The sequence below is a fragment of the Erpetoichthys calabaricus genome, chromosome 5 (genome assembly GCF_900747795.2).
Source record: "Erpetoichthys calabaricus chromosome 5, fErpCal1.3, whole genome shotgun sequence".
In the NCBI taxonomy this organism is placed as follows: Eukaryota; Metazoa; Chordata; class Cladistia; order Polypteriformes; family Polypteridae; genus Erpetoichthys; species Erpetoichthys calabaricus.
The window spans coordinates 100,823,835-100,850,462 of NC_041398.2; the positions used below are offsets into that span (position 1 = coordinate 100,823,835).

General features: G+C 37.5%; 1 protein-coding gene across 1 annotated transcript in view; it reads left to right on the forward strand.

Moving 5' to 3' along the window:
• The window catches only part of LOC114652772 (serine/threonine-protein kinase 32B-like), a 323,284-nt gene that overhangs the window by 121,809 nt on the left and 174,847 nt on the right, over positions 1-26,628 (forward strand). Inside the window, exon 3 of the mRNA XM_028803089.2 lies at positions 12,721-12,872. Coding sequence (XP_028658922.2) covers positions 12,721-12,872 — 152 coding nt within the window. The remainder of the gene's footprint in view (positions 1-12,720; positions 12,873-26,628) is intronic.

A 26,628-nucleotide genomic window follows, 5' to 3' on the forward strand; every position in this document is an offset into this window, starting at 1 on the left:
AAACAAACCCCAGGCAGGACGCCAGCCCACTGCAGGACACACACACACCCACACCAAGCACACACTAGGGACAATTTTAGAATCACCAATGCACCTAACCTGCATGTCTTTGGACTGTGGGAGGAAACCCACGCAGACACGTGGAGAACATGCAAACTCCACGCAGGGAGGACCTGGGAAGCGAACCCAGGGCAGGGGTCCCCAACCCCCGGTCCGCGGCCCACTAGCGGGCCACAGCCGTCTGACAGCCGGGCCGCGAGAGAACTGCCGGCAACGGAGACTCACTCAGACTTTTCAGAACGCTAGGGGTGGCCAAACAGGCCATACATCATATATTTCTGTGTGTAATCTACTGGTAAGAGACCGAGGTGGGAGAGTATTACAACAAAATATTTTTATGGTCCCGACAGTTTCCCCATATGACACGAGTCTATAGAAATCGCGTTACTACGAAGTACATTCAGCAGATTCTTTCATTACAACGAAGTGACCTTGAAATGCTTGATCATCCACAGAGCAGTTAGATCTGTGGTCGTAGCTCAGTTGTGCACGTTTGCACAACAATCCCCAAACATTGTAAAAAAAAAGTCTTTCTTCGGATTTTCCTCGTACTGTTTTTTTTTTTTTTTTTTTGCTGTTTTTGTTTTCTGTGGTTTTCGGTGATACCTTTTGCTTATTGCTTGTCAACATTTGAAAAACATCCATTGAAATTTAACTCATTGTCACCCTCCTATAGAAACGGCAGACACGAAAAAAAGATAGCAGTGTTAATATTTGTGATGTGCAATCTGTTGGAATGGCAAATGCAAAGCATATGTCTTTGTTATATGAAAAAAAAGAAAAAAATCTCGGGTTGCAAAGACATGCGAACTGCTTAATAACTTAATAATAATAGAAATGTTATGTAAATTGTGTATAAAACTGCCCAACCCCCTCCCCCCGACCGGTCCGTGGAAAAATTTGCATCTAATAAAGTGGTCCTTGCTGTCAAAAAGGTTGGGGACCACTGCTTTAGGGGACTGGGTGTTCAAGAAGCATACAGGCATACTAGTCATTGTTTTAGGTAATCAGGGTCTTGTCACTCATTTCTTGTGGATCATGGTGTATACTGTATAGGTATTCCTTTTCCAAGTGTCATATGTGCGGTTTAATAATGTTTTGCCTAATTATGTAAACCAGATCTTGGAATTCCCTGTGAACTCGGTTTTTTAGTTACAATTCGGTTTCTAATTCTTTGTGTCCATTTGAGTTTTGAGTATTGTCTTTTTTTTAACTCTTCTTCTACTCTCAGTAATCCTGCCATAGCATAGATACTGTGTATTTTTTTTCTTTTTACTATATTAGCTAACATTGAATGTCTGTCACTAAGGCTCCTGAAAAGTGTTGTATTGTTCCTGTTCCAAAGAAGGCATGCATGTCCTCACCCAGTGACTACAGATCAGTGGCCATTGCATCCCATATCATGAAGATCTTCAAGAAGCTGGTCCTGGACATTATGAGTCCTTCTGTGAAAGGCCACAAAGACCCAGTGAGGTTTGTCAAGGACTGGATAGGAAGATGCAATTATCTGTGTGCTCCACAAGGCTTATTCCCACCTTGATAAAGCTGGACACACTATTTTAGTACCATACATCCCTCTCTGCTAAGGGGTATGCTCAGGGATACGCAGGTAAATGAGCCTATGGTGTCCTGGATAATAGACTAGACAGACAGAGATAGATAGATACTTTATTAATCCCAAGGGGAAATTCACATTCCTATACAGTGGTGTGAAAAACTATTTGCCCCCTTCCTGATTTCTTATTCTTTTGCATGTTTGTCACACAAAATGTTTCTGATCATCAAACACATTTAACCATTAGTCAAATATAACACAAGTAAACACAAAATGCAGTTTGTAAATGGTGGTTTTTATTATTTAGGGAGAAAAAAAAATCCAAACCTACATGGCCCTGTGTGAAAAAGTAATTGCCCCCTGAACCTAATAACTGGTTGGGCCACCCTTAGCAGCAATAACTGCAATCAAGCGTTTGCGATAACTTGCAATGAGTCTTTTACAGCGCTCTGGAGGAATTTTGGCCCACTCATCTTTGCAAAATTGTTGTAATTCAGCTTTATTTGAGGGTTTTCTAGCATGAACCGCCTTTTTAAGGTCATGCCATAGCATCTCAATTGGATTCAGGTCAGGACTTTGACTAGGCCACTCCAAAGTCTTCATTTTGTTTTTCTTCAGCCATTCAGAGGTGGATTTGCTGGTGTGTTTTGGGTCATTGTCCTGTTGCAGCACCCAAGATCGCTTCAGCTTGAGTTGACGAACAGATGGCCGGACATTCTCCTTCAGGATTTTTTGGTAGACAGTAGAATTCATGGTTCCATCTATCACAGCAAGCCTTCCAGGTCCTGAAGCAGCAAAACAACCCCAGACCATCACACTACCACCACCATATTTTACTCTTGGTATGATGTTCTTTTTCTGAAATGCTGTGTTCCTTTTACGCCAGATGTAACGGGACATTTGCCTTCCAAAAAGTTCAACTTTTGTCTCATCAGTCCACAAGGTTTTTTCCCAAAAGTCTTGGCAATCATTGAGATGTTTCTTAGCAAAATTGAGACGAGCCCTAATGTTCTTTTTGCTTAACAGTGGTTTGCGTCTTGGACATCTGCCATGCAGGCCGTTTTTGCCCAGTCTCTTTCTTATGGTGGAGTCGTGAACACTGACCTTAATTGAGGCAAGTGAGGCCTGCAGTTCTTTAGACGTTGTCCTGGGGTCTTTTGTGACCTCTCGGATGAGTCGTCTCTGCACTCTTGGGGTAATTTTGGTCGGCCGGCCACTCCTGGGAAGGTTCACCACTGTTCCATGTTTTTGCCATTTGTGGATAATGGCTTTCACTGTGGTTCGCTGGAGTCCCAAAGCTTTAGAAATGGCTTTATAACCTTTACCAGACTGATAGATCTCAATTACTTCTGTTCTCATTTGTTCCTGAATTTCTTTGGATCTTGGCATGATGTCTAGCTTTTGAGGTGCTTTTGGTCTACTTCTCTGTGTCAGGCAGCTCCTATTTAAGTGATTTCTTGATTGAAACAGGTGTGGCAGTAATCAGGCCTGGGGGTGGCTACGGAAATTGAACTCAGGTGTCATACACCAGAGTTAGGTTATTTTTTAACAAGGGGGCAATTACTTTTTCACACAGGGCCATGTAGGTTTGGATTTTTTTTCTCCCTAAATAATAAAAACCATCATTTAAAAACTGCATTTTGTGTTTACTTGTGTTATATTTGACTAATGGTTAAATGTGTTTGATGATCAGAAACATTTTGTGTGACAAACTTGCAAAAGAATAAGAAATCAGGAAGGGGGCAAATAGTTTTTCACACCACTGTATGTATATATATATATATGTATATATATATATATATATATATATATATATATATATATATATATATATATATATATATATATTATAATATTTCACCATAGTAGACTATGTGTTGGGCAGACCACAGTTTCCAAGGATCAAGGACTGTGCCTCTGATGTGGATATATGCAACACTGGAACACCACAGGGCACAGTTATGTCTCATTTTCTCTTCACCCTGTACACCTTGGGCTACAAATATAACACCAGGTCATGTCACTTGTAGAAGTTCTCAGATAATTGTGCACCTATGGGATGTATTGATAAAAGGGATGAAACGGAGTACACGACTCAAGTGGAGAACTTTGTTTCTTGGTGCAGAAAGAATTGTCTGTGGCTTAATATCGGCAAAACCAAGAAACAGGTTATTAATATTCTGTAGGAAAGAGCCTCTACATCTGATCTCTATTCAGGGAGTTAATATGGAGGTGATGCTGATACTTGGGGATCTACATCAGTGACTAGGCTGGACTAGTCTAGCAGCACAAAGAAACTATATAAGAAAGGGCAGAGCAGACTATTTTTTTCTTAGGAGGCTGTGCTCCTTTATGTGGCCAGTGAGATTTTCTATGCAATGGTGTACTGGGCTGGGAACATCACTTTAAGAGAGGCCCACCGAATCAACAAGCTAACTAAAAAGGCAGGCTCAGTTATGACACACACTCTCGACCCCTTGGAGGTAATAGTAAACGAGAGAATAAAGATAAAACTGATGGCCACTGTTGACAATGGTGCACATCCTCTATGTGATGCATTAGGTACTTTCAGCCAGCACATTATTCAGCAGAAGTGTGTATGCCACAAAACTACACAAAAAAATAGAGATTGGTAATATAGGAATGTTGCGTGTTGTATGCTATGAGTATGCTATTTTGAGGTTGTTGTTGTCAAATATGATCATATTTTTGATATCTTATTTTTTACTGGTGGTCAGTGCCTTTTAAGAGCCTCTCCCAAAAGGTTAAAAATGATAAATTTCAAACATAAGCATGTAGGGTAACATTTTAGACCATTTTAAGGTCAGTGATTCTGAAAATGATGCTTTTAATTTTTGAACGTTTACTATGAATCTAACCCACTGTGGATCTCTGTCACAGAGTGAAAAATGAAAAATCTTTATGAAAATCAAGAATATTTAGACTTAAAACATTTAAATCAAAACACACGTTTTAGTATTTCAAATATCTGAAGCAACTATTGTTGTTTGTTGCAAGGTTATTATAGTTAACGAAAACTAAAATCAAAACTGAAACTATTATTAAAAAAACATTTTTGTAAACTGGAATAAAATAATTAACAAAACTGAAATGAAAAACTAAAACTTAACAAAACTATTAAATTAGCCGGAAAGACTAACAGAAATAAAATAATAATTTACTAAAAATAATTTGTTTTCATTTTTGAATGAATATTCTTGCTGTTAGTTTTTTAACCCTTATAACTTTTAACTATAACACTGAAAGTCATCCACCACGAGCCACCTGCACATATTTATCCAGTGAACGGCGGCTGGTGACTGAGGCCAGGTGTTTACACAGCATTTGCGGTGACAGAGCAAGCTGAATACACGCATAAAGCCTGTGGAATAGAATGTGATTTATGTGCTGCCTTTCTTTGCACTTGTTGTATATCAAGATGTAATTCAAACACCTGAAATCAGAATGTCCTGGTCAACAAAAACTTTACAAGTAAGTAACGTTTCAGTTTGTTTTTCAGGTGCCTGCTTTTTGTTCACAGTAATTCACCTGCCACTTCACACACGAAGTAGAGAGAAAGTATAGTAATCTTGAAAAAATTTGACCTCGACATTTTGATGAATCTTGACAATTTAGACCTCCCCGAGTCTGAAAATATCATTTTTTGGAATTATGTCTGTTTGTGTGTAAACACTATATCTCAAAAACGCAACTAGATAAATGGATGAAATTTGGCCTGTGGTCGTTACACCAAAATTGTATATCTGTATTAACTTTTGAGCCAAATCCATCAGCCAGACGTGATACTTTACCTGAATACATACTCGATTTTTTTGTATTCATGCAGCTACAGAGTCCGATTTATTCAAGTTTACTTTTATAATAACTGTTCGATATCTTATTGATTTGATTTGAGTTATTGTTGATGATTCTTTAATGTACATAATATAATCATTGTCTTGCAGTTTACTCCTCATATATCCATCCCCATATCTGAGTACACGAGAAAGTCTAGGGGAGACCACTCCCGATTTTTGAAAATAAAATGGCACTAATCAAGAGAGTGACTATAGGTCATCAAACAAGATCAGGATATTGTTACTGACAAATCGCTTTTGCTTTAAAAACGTAGTTACAAACCTTGTAAAATTCCGGAGTTGGCAATGTCTCCACTGAACTACAGGTAGGTAGGCGAAGAGAGTCTACCATGTGATGATATTCTTTATTTACTAATTTATGTTTTTTAGTTCATATTCACAGCTCAAAATACCTGATATTGTGAAAATAATCCAGTAGCAGAATTATGTTTTAAAATATCTGTCCCCATTTTTTCAATGTTTCTCTCTCAAAATAGATAGTTGAAATATGTTATTTTTGTTCTTAACATCAGCCATATCATACATATTGCATACCAGAGATTTTTCCTGCCTTGCATCCAAACCTGCTTGGGCAAGCTCCAGGTTCCTGTGATCCTGTTCTGGATAAACAGGTTTAGATAATGTATATATTGTTCTTAATCTCAGATGCTGTCTCTGTCATTTTGTGCCTGTCCATACTCTTATTACCTGCTCTTGCTCTGCTCATTAAGGGTTTGGTGGGCTATTCAGGTCTCACTGCCACTAACCTTCACACTACATACTTGTTTTTCTTTGTTTCCCTCAATACAGCTAGGTGGGGCCTGCACACTGATTCAAGAACCCTGTTCTTCCTAAGCCCCCATGATTTTCATGGTCACACCTGTCAAAACACAGTAGAATCTCTTTTCTTATATTTTTTTTATATCTTTTCAGGCCTGCAGGTGCAAAATTCTGTCTATAAATTGTTTGTGCCTGAGATGGAATCAGTGATCAATATGGCTCATAGAAAATAACAAAGCCCAGTGTTTGAGATTTTTGAATGCAATATTGAAGTCATTCATTATAAGCACATTGTCGTTGGAGCAGGATATGTTATGTGATGTAGACATTTAGAGTAAAACCCTCACACCTTAAAATTCACCTAGTTTTCATTACAAATTGGCCCATTCTGGGCAATAAAAGGAAAAGAAAAAAGTGCCAACAGTCAGTGTAGATTTGTTCAGCACAAATGACATAGAAGAATTTTTAAAAATTATAAAATTGTGTAAAATTGTTCATATTCAGTACCTGGTTTTGATTATGCTTGTTTTTATCAAACAAAAATAAAACCAAATAGTAAAGTGTGTTGTATAGTGTTGTAAGCTTCCACTAACATTAAACTCATATTATATCCAAACCCGTTAAGTGTACAAATCTGTCTCATTGTGACACAAAAACTAAACTCCATAGTGGCTCTTCAGCTATACAGTAATCCCTCGCTATATCTCGCTTCGCCTTTCGCGGCTTCACTTTATCGCGGATTTTATATGTAAGCATATTTAAATATATATCGCGGATTTTTTGCTGGTTCGCGGATTTCTGCGGACAATGGGTCTTTTAATTTCTGGTACATGCTTCCTCAGTTGGTTTGCCCAGTTGATTTCATACAAGGGACGCTATTGGCAGATGGCTGAGAAGCTACCCAACTTACTTTTCTCTCTCTCTTGCACTGTCTTTCTCTGATCCTGATGTAGGGGGATTGAGCAGGGGAGCTGTTCGCACACCTAGACGATACGGACGCTCGTCTAAAAATGCTGAAAGATTATCTTCACGTTGCTACCTTCTGAGCAGCTGCTTCGTGAAGCAACATGCTGCACGGTGCTTCGCATACTTAAAAGCTCGAAGGGCACGTATTGATTTTTGATTGTTTGTTTTTCTCTGTCTCTCTCTCTGCTCCTGACGGAGAGGGTGTGAGCTGCTGCCTTCATTGTAACTGCTTTGTGCCACTGTGCTTCGCATACTTAAAAGCCAAACAGCCCTATTGATTTGTTTGCTTTCCTCTGTCTTTATGACAGTCTCTGCTCCTGAGGCGCACTCCTTTGAAGAGGAAGATATGTTTGCATTCTTTTAATTGTGAGACGGAACTGTCATCTCTGTCTTGTCATGGAGCACAGTTTAAACTTTTGAAAAAGAGACAAATGTTTGTTTGCAGTGTTTGAATAACGTTCCTGTCTCTCTACATCCTCCTGTGTTTCTGTGCAAATCTGTGACCCAAGCATGACAATATAAAAATAACCATATAAACATATGGTTTCTACTTCGCGGATTTTCACCTTTCGCGCGGGGTCTGGAACGCAACCCCCCGATGGAGGAGGGATTACTGTACTATAATTACTAAAACTAAAACTGAAACTAGTATATATAAAAATAAAATAGAAATGTCTTTGTAAAATAAAAACTAAATTAAAACTAAAAATACACGATGAAGGAAAATTAAAACTAAACTGAATTTCCAAGTAAAGTCAGAAAAAATATGGAAATAAAAACTAATATAAAAAGGCAAAACTGTAATAACCTGTTGTTTTTGTATTTCTACCTAATGCAGTAAATCATTACATTTCTTATGAACACCCTGAATCAAGGCAGCTTATGTTAATTCAGACTTTTTTTGATATAATATTTCTTGGGCTTGTTTAAAAAGCTGTATTTCCCTATTGAGACAAACAAAGTACTATCTATCTATCTATCTATCTATCTATCTATCTATCTATCTATCTATCTATCTATCTATCTATCTATCTATCTATCTATCTAATGTTCCTAATTTTACCTTTATCCCTTTATATCCTTTATATATATATATATATATATATATATATATATATATATATATATATATATATATTTGACTATGTTCCTGCATCCTGATTATGTTTCATTATTTTTTCTGATCTTCTTTTCATTTCTGACTGTGATTCGACATCCTCAGCTCTCAGTCTCTGTCATTTGAATCTGTCCTGTAATGCCAAAGACAGCTCATCCACTAAATCACCTCTCAATGAGACCTAAGAGTGAGGTGAAGATTCATTTTAGGCAGTGATGTGAGTGTCACAGTGAGTGTGCAGTGATGTAGTAGCAGGCATTTGACATGAGATACGCATGAACAGAAGACCCCTGCAATTTTCTTTAAATGGTGGCAGCAGATCTGTTAGCTAAACCCAGTGACAGGGAACACAGCAACTCGCCACTTATAATGCAGTCAGCAATAGGGAGGACCATCTGGATACACTACTGCAAGTTGTGCACTAATCGCAGACATGGCAAAAAAAGGCATTATTAGAAAATAGAAAATATTTTTTAGTATTTAAAATATTTTTTAACAGACTTCCTAATAAAGAAGTTGTGAGACGGTAAGAACAAAATAGAAATAAGAGTAATCTGTGAAAAAATATATGTATTTTTTATATGCTATACTTTATGGTTTCTTTGGGGTCCTGCTGCATCGTTTTATACATCTGGAGAATTAGTTATATTGCATTATTCCATCATGATATTATTTTAATGTTAATCTTTAGTGAAGAATGAGAAATGTTTTTGATTTTGGCAACATAATAATACATCACAGGTAAAGATATTTGTGCTCCAACATAAAGGAGCAGTTTAATGTTTCAACATGGTTAAATGTATTTTGTATTTAAAGAACTTTTTTGTTTATTTTATAAACAGCAGTATTGGAAAATCTTCACTTCCAACCCAGGAAACTGAGTTTGTTCAAAATATTTAATATCAATAATTGTTTTGAAAAGAGACAGCTTGGGAATACAGGTTTAAAATTTGAATTTTCCTTTTAAGTTAAATTTGAAAGGATTTTTGTGTATCACAGTGTAGTACTTCACAATACAGACCTTGTTTTTTCCACTATGGCTCACCAACATGAATGCAGTGTCTGTGGTGCTTATGGTGAACTTTTTATTTGATTGTGCTTCATCATTCATCCATTTTTGTGTAATGAATCTTCTGTATTGATTATAAAATTATTCACTGAAGCAACATAATCCTGAAATATTTTACTGAAAAATGTCTAAGATTCCTATTTGCAGTGAAGCATTGGTAAGGTTTCTAAAGGTTTGATGAAGTAGAATTGTGAAATTTTTACCTTTAGTGGTGGACGGCCGGCACTCTTACCTTGCCAAGACACCTTCATAGTGGAAGGACCGGGGGCAAGAGCGTGCACAGGGTATTATCTCCCCCGGATCGCTAGGTGGCAGTTCCCTGGGTTACTACAGCAGCACACTGGGACTTGGAGTGTGTGGGCTCGGGCCTTTTGAGTTCTGGGGGTGCCGCCAGGGGGTGATGCAGGGACTGGGACACCTAATGCTTCTACTGCTTAATTATAATAATAGAGTGTTTCTGTGCTGAGGCTAATACTTAATTAAAAAAATGTAAGAATTACTCTTTGTGAAACGCTGGTTAGCACTACTTCTTCACAACACTCCAAAACTAAGCTCAAACCAGAGCCTGGTTGCAGTCTGTGTGGAGTCTACATGTCTCCTAGAGTCCTTGTTGTCCTCCCTAATCTCAAAGAAATGATAGTCAACCCCTGAATTGGCTCAACAATATACAGTACATTTGATTGGGCCCTGAATTATTCAGGCATCCCACCAAGGGTTATGTGTCTGAATTGGACAATGCAGGGGCAGGCAATGGATGGATAAATGTTTTGCTCATATCCTGCTGTCAATTTTCTGTTAGCCTAATCTTCTATTTCCAGCATTTCTATTACATTTTAATTAGTATTTATTGAAATGTCTATTAATGTTCTTTTAAACAAAAATGTATAATTATGGGCTTTTTCTGTTCTTGTATTCTAAATTAAAAAACATCATTTTACTTGAAACTCTGTTTAGTGAATATCATTCTGTAAGAATTAATTTAATTTCAAGAGTGTCAATTTTAAAAGATTTAATAGATCTGCATTTCTTGTCATGATATGCTGTTGCTTCCAAGATCCCTTTAAGAGCATTGAAAATGATGAGATGGAAAACAGTTGTGCTCCTTTCATTCTTCGAATGGAGTCGACCATTCATTCTGATTTTATCAAAAACATGCAATTCACTTTTTTGGTCACTCTGTTTATATGAAGTGAAAGTGTGCAGAACATGATCAAGCTAGAACAACCTTTGCAACCAAAAAAGGATGTGGAAACAGAAAGAAGTCAAGTTTTCATTAACATTAGAATATCACATTATAGAATTTTATGGCAACATCTTTTTAAAATGCATGCCACTGTGGTAGATATTGACTGGTTTACGCAATGTACATACAGTTTATCAGGAGCCCCTTTCACAAATGGCATAGGTTGGCACAGCAGATAGTCCATGGAAGTGTCAGATTGCATGATCAAACAATTGGCCAGTGCAGCCAGCTTGCAAAGTAATGGCATTCTTAACAAGTAATCCATGAACTGATTGCCACTGTGAAACCACTATGTCATCCTCTCAGTTCTCAGTTCTGGTGACACATTTCACTTTATTAGTTTAGAATTTAAAACTTTGTTCCATAGAGGTAGAAAGGCACACTATACTGTTTCTATAATATGATCTTGATGGCATCCATAACCCTAATCCCTGTACCTCATACAACACCATATTTATAAATGCAAGTATACTGTAGCACATGGGTGGGATGGTGGCAAAATGGTTAACACAGTTGCCTCATACCTGCTGAATTTAAATCACCAGACATGTCACTGTCAACAAAGATGAGAAAATGCAGGCTATCTTTGTTTGTTTCTCATCTTCCTGGGTCCTCCCTGCGTGGAGTTTGCATGTTCTCCCCGTGTCTGTGTGGGTTTCCTCCAATTGCTCCAGTTTCCTCCCACAGTCCAAAGACATGCAGGTTAGGTGCATTGGCGATCCTAAATTGTCCCTAGTGTGTGCTTGGTGTGTGGGTGTGTGTGTGTTTGTGCCCTGTGGTGGGCTAGCTCCCTGCCCAGGGTTTGTTTCCTGCCTTGCACCCTGTGTTGGCTGGGATTGGCTCCAGTAGACCCCTGTGACCCTGTAGTTAGGATCTAGCGGGTTGGATAATGGATGGATGGAAGTGCCATGCCAGTTTGGAAGTGAAGGGGCCCACTTTGGTACAGTACACCTGGCTGTTAGGCAGAGACACCAGTGGAGATGAAAGTGATATGCAGATTGTCCATTCACACAGTAAAATGAAGTACATTTATGGCCAAGTGAATCATGCTGCTTGAATCTCACTTCATAGATTACATCAAATATAACATCACAATAGGTAAAAACAAGCAAAACAGCTGAGTTTATTTTAAATATTGCTACAATATGTATGTGATTTTGCAATAGCATAAATAACTAAAGACAGTTTTTTTGAGGGGGTGTAGAAAGAAAGAAAGGCAGATAGCTCTTTAAGGGTCTGGCGACACTGCATACTACACTGGTTTTGGCAAAACATTTCAGAAAAATGTCTTTTGTAACATATCTAAACACAATCCAAGTTGAAACAAAAAAACAGACTTGAATATAATTATGGAAGCACATGCTTCCATAGATAATCACTGTAATCCAGTGAAACAAAGAGATTGTTATCCCAAAGTGGTTGCTCGGCTCCTTTCACTTCACTTCTGCAGATGGCCTTCATTTCTCCATGCGATTGCTGTCAGTGCTGGGGACATGGTCCATTAGGATATCCCACTTGCAAGAGTATTATTATGGGCAGTATCAACAAATAAAAAAACACATGTTGGCTAATTTCTTTTTTCTACAGCATCACCAAATTTCAAATATTTTTTTAGATTTTCTTGTAACAAACAACAGTTTTTCTGTTTTTTGGGTTATAACTAAATAATGCTATATCAAAATGGCCTTTCTTAGTCTATTGTCCTATATGTATCCTCCTGCCAAGTTTCAGCTTTTTAGCTAAACAGGAAATAATATTTGTGTTTATGAGTGAGTGAGTCAGTCAGTCATCCAGTCAACTTTATATTATATATATAAATTAACTATACTACATACTGCAAAATAAAGATGTTTAGTTGTTAAGCAACAAAATTTTGTTTTCCTTAAGTGAATTTATTTTCCAATTAGGCATACTTGATTTTACTTGTATATTTAGCGCTGTTTTTATACCTTATGGGAAACGAGGATGATTCTTGCTAAGACTATTGACAGAAATGTGCCTATTAAATAAGTATTTCAGTACTTATCATTTTTGTATTTATGATTTGTAACAATTTTTATTATTGTTTTTAAGGTTTGCATTGTGCAAAAGAGAGACACCAAGAAAATGTACGCAATGAAGTACATGAATAAGCAGAAATGCATTGAAAGAGATGAGGTACGCAATGTCTTTAGAGAACTGCAGATTATGCAAGGTCTGGAACATCCATTCCTGGTGAATCTTTGGTAAGTAATGTCCATTTTACATAACCTGGCTTTTGCATATTAAGGAAGATTAATGTTTACTTTAATTAATTAATCATTTTTAATTTCTTGATAAATGTTATAAAGGTTTTGACCTACAGATGTTACTTTATCTGAATGCAATAACACTGCAAACGATTCTGAGCCCCATGTTCAATAAAGCAAACTATATTCATAACGGATCATTTTTTGCTTTTACCGTCTTTGTTACATTTTTATATTGTTCCCCCTTAAGCTGTCACTCATTTTCTGTAAAAATTCAAATCTAGTTAAGCACCAGTACTATAAGAGAAATAGATTATAAGAAGGCTCCACAGGGTAAGAAGTATCTTAAGGATACTTACCAAATATGCAAGATAGTCTCAGATACTGACAGTGAAATTCTCTGTTAAACATTTTTTTGTAACTTCTCTGCTGTATGCATCCTGAATGATAAGATGACTTTTAGATGTTGCCATAGTATCCTTTAAAGATTTTTTTCATCTTTCAGTATGTATAGTTTGGTGGCACTTTAAAGTGACAGATATTCAGTTCTATTCAGATAACAGTTCTAATCTGGGATTGTTTTTTAAGAAATTTTTAAAAACATGTACAACCTAACCCTCAAAAAAACTTTACTTCATAGCTTTAAATTGGTGAAGAGGAAACAATGGAGCAGAACTACTACTGTAAATAACTCCTTTTTAGGGAAATGTTACTTATGTATCATAGAGGTTTGGAAGACAGTAAAAGGTTTGATCATTTTTGAAATAGTCACCTCAATAAAGTCCTGGTTCTACTTCACTAAATATAGCATCTAATAACTTTAGTATGATTTTTTTTAAAACCAATTAGAAAGATGCTTAAAATTGTAAGATTGTATTGAAAGTGGTGCTGTTTTTGAATGCATTTGTTTTATGAATGTCAGCTACTGGAGTTGTATTGTAATGTGTTTTTGGAGCTCAACAAGCATATTTTATTTCTTCCTGCTTTATTTTTATAGTCTGTATATAAAACTGTTTTGATTAATATATATTGGGCTGATGCCTTTATCCACGGTGACTTAAAGAAGCTGGACCACTTTTTACAGCTGGCTACATGACCATGTTACGGGCTGAATTACTGAGAGATTGCCAGGGGGCAACACAGATATTCAGGGACAGGAGCTGAACTGGCAATCTTATGGTTTAAAGACCAGTGCCTTGGGCACTACACCACAATAATTACAGTTGTCTAAGTTTCTTATGTGCTAAGTCGGTGGCTTGTGTGCTTGTTCGTTTTACAGTATATCTTCATGGCTCATATGCTGGTCGTTTAATATTTACATGACCTTAATTTCCTGTTTGACCAGATTAAAAATGGGTTTTTGCCTGCAAGATTTTAACTTTCTTTGATGGTAGGTTTCAGAACTTCAGATTAATGGCAACACGTGTTCTTCAGGACAGTAAAATTCTATTCTGCTCTGCATCTCATCAAACGGGGAACTGCTTGACATATGGAAATGATGTTAAAGGCAGACTTGCAAGACCATTACTTTAGATAAATAAGATAGATTTCATCATCACTTATTTTTCGATTTTAGAGTTTGCACATTCTGACCCCTAAAATTCCAAAGATATGTCTCTTTGATTAGCAACTGTACGATTAGCTGAGTTTTAGCTAGTGAGGGTGTATTCCTGAGTATGCCCTGTCCAGAGTTGGTTCCTGACCTGTACTCAATGCTGCCAGGATAGGCTCCAACAAACCTTATCTGAATTAATGAGGTTTGAGTTGGAAGCTTTTTTCTATTTCTCTGTCGTATTTCTTATTATGAACTTTCATAGATTTTCCTAGTCCTTTGCTTTTTTGTCTACTCACATTTATTTAACAACCTCTGCCTATTCCAGGGTGGTCTGACTCCCATTTTGGATTCTCTTTAAACAAAGTGACACATCATTTTCACTGGTAACTTAAACCAGGATGCACAGCAAAACTCACACATTCTGCTAGCTTGAGCTTCATTTCTTATAGTGTCTTCTAGGGCTTGAGTCATCTTTTAATGTATGGCTTGTGCCGCTCAGCGTCACTGTGCAGGCCTCCCTTGTTTTGTACCAGTAACCCAAGACTAAAACATGCTGTAAGAGCCATTTTCCTAGTTATATAAGATTCATAAATTTTTTACTAGATGACAATGCATAATCTATGGGAGGTTCCTAAAACCCCCATAAGTAGAATTGTATTGGTATATTCTTGCCATTTCTAACAGCTTTGAGTAAACATTATTCTTCAGTTAGTGACAGCCTTGCCATGTGTAAGGTATAGAGGCATACGGTTTTAAACCATGCTCGTGCTTGCGCACATGACCGTGCCTGTGCACATGATAGTGCTAACAGGACTACGGACCATTTGAGTGTGTGAAGTAACTTGTGCTTATTTAAGCGCAAAGCTGTACATTTAAAGTGTACAGAAGAAGAAGCTAAGAATCTTTAAGTATAGAAAAAAGAAGTAAAGAACTTTTAAGTACAGAAATAACTAAAGTTTCTCAAGAAAAGCTAAGTTTAGAGAAGATACATTTTTTCTTTTTTTTTTGCCTTTTATTCTACGTGTGTAACTATTTTTTCTTTTATTCTTCTGTGGATTATTTGCTTTTAACTTTCACTAAGTAATTTTAAAATGAACTTTTGGACTGAGAGATTTCTTTTGACACGCCTTTTACCCGTGCTTGATCTCGCCTTATGCTTCGGCGGCTACACATGCCTAAAACTGATTCCTGGCCATTCCCCAGGAGATAGATGCCGACCATTAAACCTTTTCCCATAAACTAAGCATCATTTTTAAAATGTTTTACCTTTTTGATCTTTTAATTTCTATCAAGAATCATTATGGCTTTCCTTAATATTTTGTAATGAACTGAAAAAAGTCATCATTTGCATTGAACATAAAGCAACCGACCATGTTCTTTCAGTGTTCTTATATGCAAAATGGCTCTTCTGAAATCACATGAGTGACCTAACATAATGTGGTTTGCAGTATGACCAGTGGTACCAACAATATGTGACACTGCTAATCAAAATGAACCCATGAAAGAGGAAAAGTAGGCTTGGACACACTTATATCCTAAAAAGTTGAATGCTGGGTAATAGCTTATAGTATGTCCAAGGAAAACATATTTGTCCTTGTTTCAGCTGTACACTCTCTGCTCAGTATTCCACACAAAGAAATTGATTTTTTCTTTTAACTTTATTTAGGCAATCGTCCCTTACAAATTATTGAGGCGCCTCTTGACTTCTACTTTTTTCTTCTTTCTGTGTGTAATTTTGAAAGTCCCAAGAAGCACAGACTACAGAAAGGCAGGTTTTCCTGCTCAGATTAAGGTGAACCTGCTGAGATTTGTTTCAGGGGTTTCATGATCTCCTAATAACATACAACAGTTGTTGAAAATTGCTGAAAGACGGATATAGCACCATGCAGGATGAGGAAAAATAACCTACTGTACCTGAAGTTTAACCTTCAATTAGCATATTGGGTCTCCACAAAAATACTGCCTTCTCTTTGCAAAAATCAAGAAATATACGTGACTGCTCCATGAATGAGTAACCTAGTACAGCTCCATTACCTTTTAACAAATTTATAGAAATGCTTTCTTCAGTTTTAAAATCTATCAAATTGTAAAGTGGTTTCTCAATATGCAGGCATTAAAAAACCTAGGCCATTCATTTGTATCTAGCAAAATTGAATACTAATAGTATTGTATCTACAATACTATTTACGATTTATAAAATTTCACCCTTTTGAAATTTATATTTCTTTTAGGAATACATAACCAGTCTCAGAACTTTGTTATCAAGAGGAGCTTGCAGCAACAATTTCCATAACACTGTGAAGATATACTATATCTTTGACTTAATGGGATAGATACAGTAAATTAGTGTGCTGACCCTTACTTCCCTTTCTTTCTTCAGTCATTTATTTATCTTTTAGTATCTTATAAAGCCTTTTCACCAGTCTAATGGATAAAAGAACTTCAATGGCTCAGGGAAAAACCTTTACCATTCTTTCTTTCAAGGATTGTCAGTAACTTTCATCAATGTTCCCTTTTACCTTCAAACTATGAACCGCTTCTCAAGAACCTTTGCTTTATATGAAAGAGGGAACCACAGAACAGTATATTATTTCAGCTCACAACTTTTTATTTCACACTTCAATTAAAATATGTGAAGTACTGAAAACAAACCGCCAACAATCTCAAGATCAGCTGCAAGCTAAAATAAGATAATAGTTGCTTCATATATTTGAAATACTAAAACGTGTTTGAATTTAAATTATTTAAGTCTAAATATTCTAGATTATAGAGATTTTTCATTTTTACTCTGTGACAGAGATCCACAGAGGGTTAGATTCACAGTAAAGGTTCAAAAATGAAAAACAACATCATTTTCAGAATCACTGACCTTAAAATGGTCTAAATGGTACCCCACATGCTTATGTTTGAAATTTATCATTTTTTATCCTTTTGGGACAGGCTCTTTGAAGGCACAGAACACCAGTAAAAAATAAGATATCAATAAAATTTTAATATTCGACACCAACAACCTCAAAATAGCATACTCATAGCATACAACACGCCACATTCCTATATTACCAATCTCTATTTTTTTGTGTAGTTTTGTGAAAAGGATTAATTTTGACTCCTGGTATCCCATTAGAAAGTGAACTCCTGGGATCGGTTGTTGTGGCTTACACAACTTCAAGTCCTCCTGATCATGCTTGTTCATGATATCTATTGGTTTTCTCTTTATCATAATGGTGTAACTTCCTGCACAAAATAATATCTAAAAATGTCGTAAAAATCACAGGTTTTAGAGTATAGATGGCCAAAAATAGAAGAAACCCTAAAAAGCTTGACATCTTCCATAATTCTACATCAGGACAAGTCAAACATATACAGTATCATAAATGAGGGTTTTCTTGTGCCGGAGAGTCAGGAGGCACCAGACAAAAAATTTTAATGATTTAAAAGTACCGTATTTACCCGTGTACCATGTGCACATTTTTTCCCGAAAATTATCAATAGAAAATCAGGTGTGCGAGGAAATTTTTTTCTGTAATGTTTACTTCTTCTGCTTGGGCTCTCTCGCTCGCTCTCTCTCTTGCTTGTTCACTCGTGCTTTCTCTCTCTCTCTCTTGCTCGTTCGCGCACGCTCTCTCTCTCTCTCTTGCTCGTTCGCTCATGCACGCTCAACAAAAACAGAAGGGCATTTCGTGGAAAACGTGCCCTAAACTCTTCCTATACAATCACAACGCGTGTCGTATACAGGGGAAAATTTTATCGTGATTTTCTTTGTAAAAATTAGGGTGCGCGTCTTATATGAGGGAGCGTGGTACACGAGTAAATACGGTATTCATAGGACTTCATAGGAGAGGTCGCTGGAAAGGGGTGCGTGGCGCTCCCAATATCTATGCAAAAGGACAAAGGTCCAAGTCTTTAGAGTCCGGGTGCTTCCTGTTGTGGGACATGGCCGGCCTTTTATCCCGGCCAATACCCCCAGGACGCCAGGTGGAGCTCTTCCTGCAGCATGGAGGTGCCCCGAATACCAGCAGGGAATCATAGACAGTGGAGTTTTCCTTTACAGCCCTGCTGGATACCTTGGGGGCCAACAGAGGATGCTGCGGGGAGGCCCAGAGACTCTTACGTGCCCTATAACCCGGATGTACATCTTAGTCACAGCAACAGAAAGAATGACGTACTTCCGGGATAAAGAAGAAGAATTTTTATCTGACCCGAAAGTGTTCCTAGTCACATGGACAGAGAGAGCAAAACACTTCCATGTCACGGACTATAAAAGGACTGTGGGAGATCCCAGTCATTGAGCTGAGCTGGGTGGAAGGGTGGCAACGCGTCTGGGAGAGTGGAGGATTATTGATTATTGTAGTGATTATTGATTTATTGTATGAGTATTGTGAAGTGGAGAGTGCTTGGTGCACGTATTTGTCAAAATAAAAATAATTATTGGACTTTTACCTGGTGTCTGGCATTTGATCTGAGGGTTCAAGGGAGTGAGAGTGCCCCCTATTTGTCACACTGTCTTGCTATATGGTTGCGAGACATGAACGCTGTCCAGTAAACTGAGATGAAGACTGGACTCCTTTGGTACTGTGTCTCTCCAGAAAATCCTTGGGTACCGTTGGTTTCACTTTGTGTCGAATGAGCGGTTGCCCATGGAGTCCCAAATGAGGCACATTACCTGTGTTGTGAGGAAGCGTCAGTTACGGCGCTATGGCCATGTGCCGTGTTTCCCCGAGGGTGATCCAGCTTGTAAGATCCTCATTGTTGGGGACCTGAGTGGCTGGACCAGGCCAAGGGGTCGTCCACGTAAAACCTGGCTGCGGCAGATAGAGGGTCATTTCCAGAGGGTGGCACTGGACCGAGTGTCTGCCTGGGGGGTTTCCAACTAGGATCCTGAGTTGTTTCATTGTGTATTTGGTGTGGCAACGCATTGTACCCGTGCATGATCCCCAATTTGACTTGACTTGAAAGTATTCATAAGAATTTTATGAACAAAATGGACGTAAAGAATTAGAAACAAGAAGAAAAATTCTGAGTTGTCTAAAGATAAAAGAGCAGTCACGGTGAGATATTATAAAGGTGTACTGTCATAAGTAAGGTGTTAAGGAGCCCCATTAGCTATTCATTACACACTTCTGCTGAATAATGTGTTGGCTGAAAGTACCTAATGCATCATATAGAGGATGTGCACCATTGTCAACAGTGGTCATCAGTTTTGTCTTCATTCTCTTGTTCAAGACCCTGCCTAAGTGCAAGACCCAGAAATGTAGACACAGCATAATAATGATACAATTATATAGATAAATGTTCTATGCAACAAAATGCATAGTGGGAAGTGGAATCATATCTTCTGATTACAATATTAAGGTAGAATGAGACAAAAGCTAAAGATGCTCCAGAAGAGGATGGACAGCATTTTCTTTTCTACTACTGCCTCCAGGGAGTACAGGTTCAGAACCGGGCATTCCCTGAACTGATGTTAGTTCCACAGTATGGAACAATACACTGGTCACTAAGGACTGGCAGAACATCCCCTGTAGCTTGTCAGACACATTAATGGTCCCAAGATGCCTCAAAAAGAATAGCCTACTCTAAGCACTTATGTACAGAAAATCTGTTTTATCCAGCCATTCTAGCATTAATCTCAACCTAAACTAAGCCTGGCATTTGAAGAAAAGAAAACCAACTCCAATCTACACAGATCCTAATCAAGGTAAATTTGTAGTTGGCCAAGAATTCTTGAGAAATAAGGGTGTAGTTGACCCAAGCCACCTACACTCTTAATGGAACTTTTTGGTTCTTTACTGGGTTGTGTGGTTTCTTGTAGAATTATCGCACGAAAAAGCACCATTTCATTCTAAGAAGGGTTTATTTGTATATGAAGGTTGGTTCTTTCTGCTTTGAAAATCGTTTTAACATGTAGAAGCAAAATTAAATCTTTAATGTATGGTAGGCTGCAGGACACCAGCAGATTAAGAAAACCTGGATTTAGCCTGTCTTACTGATGTATGCACAAAGAGGCCTTCTAAAACATGAGCAGATTGTACTTCCCAATTCTGTTACCATCTATTCATGGTTATTTATGCATTGAGCCTGTTACGGATCTAAATGAACAAGGGTTCTCTCTGGAACTTACACATGGATGGGTCTTTTGGGAACAAAAATGATTCCCATACGGCATCGCACCGAAGAACCACTCTGACACCTTTATTGTTAAGAACATAAGCTTTCTAAAACAGAATACAAACACAAGTATTTAACGAGTCTGAAGGAACCGTATGATGATATAACACTATGTCTATTACTGATGGAACCATTGCCATCATCCTTTATAAGGACCCATTTCAATAGATACAATGCTTACAGCAAGTGCAAGTTTATTTATGGTCTTTTTTTTTTTACAAAAAACACAGTGTGGCGGTTCAGTGATTAGCAATGCTTTCACATGGATTCAATGTTCTGGGTTCAAATCACATGCCTAGTTGCTGTCCAAGTGTAATTTTGCAAGGTTTCCTTATGTCTGTTTGGTTTAACCTTTGGGCATTCAATGTTTTTTCCTAATTCCCCAAGGACATGCAGGTTAGATGAATTTGGACCTCTAAATTTTATGTGAGTTAGCACTGCTATAGACTGACATCCTGCCTTGCACATAATGCTGTTGACAGAGGTTCCAACACCCCCTTTAAACCATGCTATGTTATTTAATTGTTAAAAAAGTATTGCACACAGTTTATTCTATTTGCTCTTTTTGTGTTATAGTAAAAGTTATCATTTGACTGTAATTTCTGTAATTCTAGCACATGCTTCCTCAGTTTTTGATTGTTGCTTGTTATTGTATTTTGAACTAATTGGCCAGATGGTCTTGTCAAAGCTTTTTCTATTTTGAAATTTATCCATTTCAGTTGCTTTGGGGAAAAAACATTCAAATGAAAGCATCTGGCATTTTAATTTGTTAACTCTAGTCTTCAGAAATATTTTTTTTTCTTTGTTTCCCTTATTTCTGACTAAGTAACTGAGGTACATCATTGTTTCCACAGTTTAAACATTTTATTTATACATTATCCCTACATTAGTTGTATTGGTTGAGCAATATTGTTTTGAAATAATATAATAACTGTGACAAGGTTAGGCTTACAACAAATAAAGAAAATAATATTTAAAACCAACACAGTGTAACTTTGCCAGTTTTTGCATACTGTGTTAAAATTGAGGGTTTCCACTTTCTTTTCATCAATACATTCTATCCATTTGGTCCGGTAGTTACAGTGTGCTCTGAATACTGGAATATTCTATAGAAAGCTTCAGATCTATTATGTAAACACAGAAAAAATAAGATTTTGTATTTAATAGCACACAGAGAGTCTGGAATTGTTTGTACATTTTCAAATTTTAAACAAAAATAGTAAAGTATGAATAATTATAAAAGCATACATTATTATTCTGCCCCCCACTCGACACACACACTCTCTCTCATCCCCCTTGACATATTCTCTCTATTTTTGTTTCTCTGTTCTGTTCTGGTAATCCTGAGGTTTTCGCTTCTATGGAGTCTTCCACATGCTAGTAATCCTGCTTCCCACCCTGCTATGCAGAGGTACCCTGTCCCGCAATGTGGTACTCTCCTTCTCTCAGTCTCTCTCTCTCTGTCTACTGATAACTTTTTATGAGATTTTGAATGTGTTGTACCAACCCTTAACCTCTGATAACCTTTAAATAGCCCAGAAATCTTTCATAATACCCAACATGATATTTAATACTAAGTTAGTCTCAGAAACCTAAACTTTAATTTAACAAGATGTAGTCTTTTCATCTGTCTATTCAGTCACAAGCAGATCCTGAAACTAGATAAAAGAACTGAGGCCAGCACAAAAGGAAGAAAAATGTATATTAACAATAAATTAGAAAATGAAGTAGAAATTAGAGCCTTTTAAATCTCTCCATGGAACTGTTTCTTGGAGAAATACAGCTACCATTTTGGGGATTAGTAAAAGACTAGGAAACGCCCAGTGTCTTCTGATCAGAGCTCCCCCTTGCAGACCCTGGTTTCACAGCAGTCTTGACAGCCAGCCTTTTCCTAAAGGGCCTGACAATCCCATGGACAGCTGACCAACATAATGAGGAGCAGGGAGACATTAATTAAATATTAAGTCTTCATGCTTCCACCTAACAGCATGGGGGACTTGATTCACATTGTCTCACAAAGCCATATTCGTACAGTGGTGTCCTTACTATCTACAGAGATCCATGCACATAGTGTTTTTTGAAAAATAAATTACACTGACATTAGAGAACAAATAAAAAATGCTAAAGTGCAAATAAACACAAGTCAGAAGAAACCCTGGTGCCATTGTAAGACTGCTCTAAGTGGGTCAACTCACTGGAGTGTTGCATCCATCTGCCCACTATCAAAGTGCTATCAAAACTTTTGCTTCTTGCCTTTTGACTGTCTCTTACTTTATCTTGACTCAGACTTCCTCATGCCACTTAATATTTGCCTTATATCATTTTCCTACACTATAAGAAATTTACCATGTCCAATGAAATACTCAAAAAATACAGGATCATTGAATAAGCAGCACATTTATCTACATTTGTAAATCTACATCCCTGAGTTTTAGGAAGCTCTATACCTCCAAGCTAGACTGTTTACTGGTCATTCCTCAAAAAGAGAAACAACGTTACTCTCCTCAAAAACAAGCACAGTGAGCTGACTTCTAGCAGGTGGGGAGTAATGTACTGACCTCCTACAAGGCCTCCCAGAACGCGAACCTTGAATGGACAACTCATCTTCTGTGTTCCAGCTATTGAGCATTTCCTTCTAGCTGTTAGCCACTCTGTCCTGATAGAGAATTAAGAGATTGTGGTGCATGCTGGGTCACCTGCTCCTTAGAATCTTTGAAGGTTCTCCTAAAATCCCTTTCCAGTTACCATTCTCTCTCTCTGTCTCTCTCACTATCAATAGACAGAGGCCCCTTGCCTGTTGTCTTTGTCAGGCACCCCATGCTATAAGATAAGATGCTGCAGATGTTCTATTAAACAGTTGTGGCGAGCGCCCTCTTCTACGCAGTGGTGTGCTGGGGAGGCAGCATTAAGAGGAAAGACGCCTCACGCCTGGACAAACTGGTGAGGAAAGCAGGCTCTATTGTTGGCATGGAGCTGGACAGTTTAACATCTGTGGCAGAGCGAAGGGCGCTCAGCAGGCTCCTATCAATTATGGAGAATCCACTGCATCCACTAAACAGTGTCATCTCCAGACAGAAGAGCAGCTTCAGCGACAGACTGCTGTCACTGTCCTGCTCCACAGACAGATTGAGGAGATCGTTCCTCCCCCAAACTATGTGACTCTTTAATTCCACCCGGGGGGGGGGGGGGGGGGTAAACGTTAATATTTAACATTATACATAGTTATTGTCTGTTTTTCACCTGCATTATTATTATTCTTTAATTTAATATTATTTATTGTATCATTATGCTGCTGCTGAAGAATGTGAATTTCCCATTGGGATTAATAAAGTATCTATCTATCTATCTATCTATCTATCTATCTATGCTAGCATGCACAGTTGCTTCATCCTTGCCACTATGCCAATATGTGTGCCAGTGTGTCTTGATTATTAACATTTTGTACACTGAATGTAATTTTTCTGGCAGCATTTTGTGGATTTCTGGTGGTCTTTGAGGTCAGATAACACATTTGTGTTAGCAGTTTCTTGTTTTTTCACTTCAGGAAAATGTTTTAATCAATAATAAATATGTTTTTTGTTTACTGTAATGCTATGTTATTTTTCCTGCGGGTGCCTCTATTTTGTTGCTGTGTTGCTAGGGACATGAACACAATTGTCAAATGTTGGGACATCATTAATGTGAAACCTTTTAAGCCAGTATTGACTGTGGAATAGTGTCCAAGTATGTAGATATTTCTAAAAAGACTAAAACAATCCTTTTACTCCAATCCTCTTAGTTTGTCAGGTTAACATGTTTGCATTTTGCCTCTTCAGTTTTCTTTTGTCCGTCCACTCTTGACCTCTGCTTGTTTACTGATTTTGTTTCATCTTGCATGTGTGCATGTGCGTGTGTGTGTGTCTGTGTCTCCCTCTAATGAAGCTCTTCAGGTGGTCATTCCTCTGTCCTGTGACATACTGGCAGTGCTCTTGCCCAAAAATCTTGTGCACCAGGCACTCCTTCAAAGTAAAATATGTTATTTATTTTATGTCCTCATTTAATGTCAGTACTGCCTGCACAAGGGTCTCAGGATTTTCCTGTGATTAAATATGCATTATATTGATCATGTAAATTTACTGTTCTTTGCTTATTGTTCTATTTCTCTCTGCTTTTGAAGCACTTTTCTTCAGTCTAAAATAATTTTTTATAGATATTTTACAAAATACTTTTAATTAACACATTTCTAGGCAGTTGTATAGAAGTAAAATACTTAATGAGAAGAAGGTCTTTTATTCATGTACATAAATGTACTCCAAATTTCCATCGTGTCTTTTTTGCATTGTCCTCAAAAAATATTTCTGATTTCTAGGTAGCCATACAAATCAGCAATAGCTGGATAACTACACTTATGAAATAGTCTTCATTCTCCAAACATCACTCACTGCTTACATTTTGTTTGCTTTTTTAATACAATCTCCATTTTTAGCTTTGGTCTTTTAATAAAGTGTTGTTTACTAAAATATCTGATGTTTTCTTTAAGTGAGTAGTGTCTCGGTGCCAGATGCAAGAAAAACAGGAGCTGAAGGACAGGCACAGCAATGGGTCTCTGCTCAAATCATATTGCAGGCTGATATCTGCCTCTGTTTGACACTGCTCCCTCGGTAATAAGCTGGCTTTTGCCAGAATGAGGGAGATTGTATCCACGCAGGAAGCCTCTAAACTGTGGATTATAGATCAGAAATAAAAGAAAAGAGTGTAAGATGACAAGCCAAGGTATGTGATGCTATTTCAGCTTAGGCTTTGCCTTAATCAAGATACCTAGGGGTTTGATCAGGGACTGGTTGCAGGAGCTTCTCAAATAAATCAAAACTGTTGTGTCTGATTGTGCACTTCCGAATGTGTGCTGATATTAAACAAACAATATATATCCAGATTTTTGGTAACAGGTTCCTGGTAGGGTCCTATTGTCTGTTATTATCATATTGAAAAATATGCCATTCCATGTTTTAATCATAGTGCCTGTATGGATTTATAATTTGTGTTGTAAGTTTTGAAGTATGCAAAGCAAGTATACAGATTTAAATACAATATGATATTTAAATACAGTACAGTACAATACAGTATTTATATACAGTATTAACTTTCCAAATATACAGTGCATTCAGAAAGTATTAAGACACCTTCATTTTTTTCACATTTTCTTATGTTGCAGCTTTACATGACTTTAGAATTTTTTTTGCATGTTTATTAAAAAAAAAAACTGAAATATCACATTAACACAAGTATTCAGACAATACAATACAATACAATACAATTTATTTTTGTATAGCTCAAAATCACACAAGAAGTGCCGCAATGGGCTTTAACAGGCCCTGCCTCTTGACAGCCCCCCAGCCTTGACTCTCTAAGAAGACAAGGAAAAACTCCCAAAAAAACCTTGTAGGGAAAAATGGAAGAAACCTTGGGAAAGGCAGTTCAAAGAGAAACCCCTTTCCAGGTAGGTTGGGTGTGCAGTGGGTGTCAAAAGAAGGGGGTCAATACAATAAAATACAATACAATACACAGAATAGAACAAATCCTCAATACAGTATAAAAATAAAAATTTTAGAAGTACGGAGTAGAATTTAACAATAGATGATATCACATAATAAGATTTGAATATATTTAGAGTCCTGGAGACCTCATCCATCAAGCGGCCTCCCACATTTGGCCATTCCACGGCTGAAACAGTGCTGGGCCAGCCAATCCGATGAAAGGACCCCTCTTTCCCATGATTCCTGCAATCCTCCATCAGGGATGACTTTGCCTTAGGCAGGCAAAACAACTTGACTGGTGGGCCGTGGCACCAAGTGCCACATTTGAGTACCGAGAAGAGAAACAGAATAGGTGAGGGTTAGTATCCAATTATAACTATCATGTTACTTATGTTTAAGTGCTAATGACTAACAACAGAGATGCAGTCTGTACAGTTAATCAGCAGCTCTAGTCAGGATATGCTAAACTAAAGTAATGAGTTTTCAGCCAGGATTTAAAAGCTGAGACCGAAGGGGC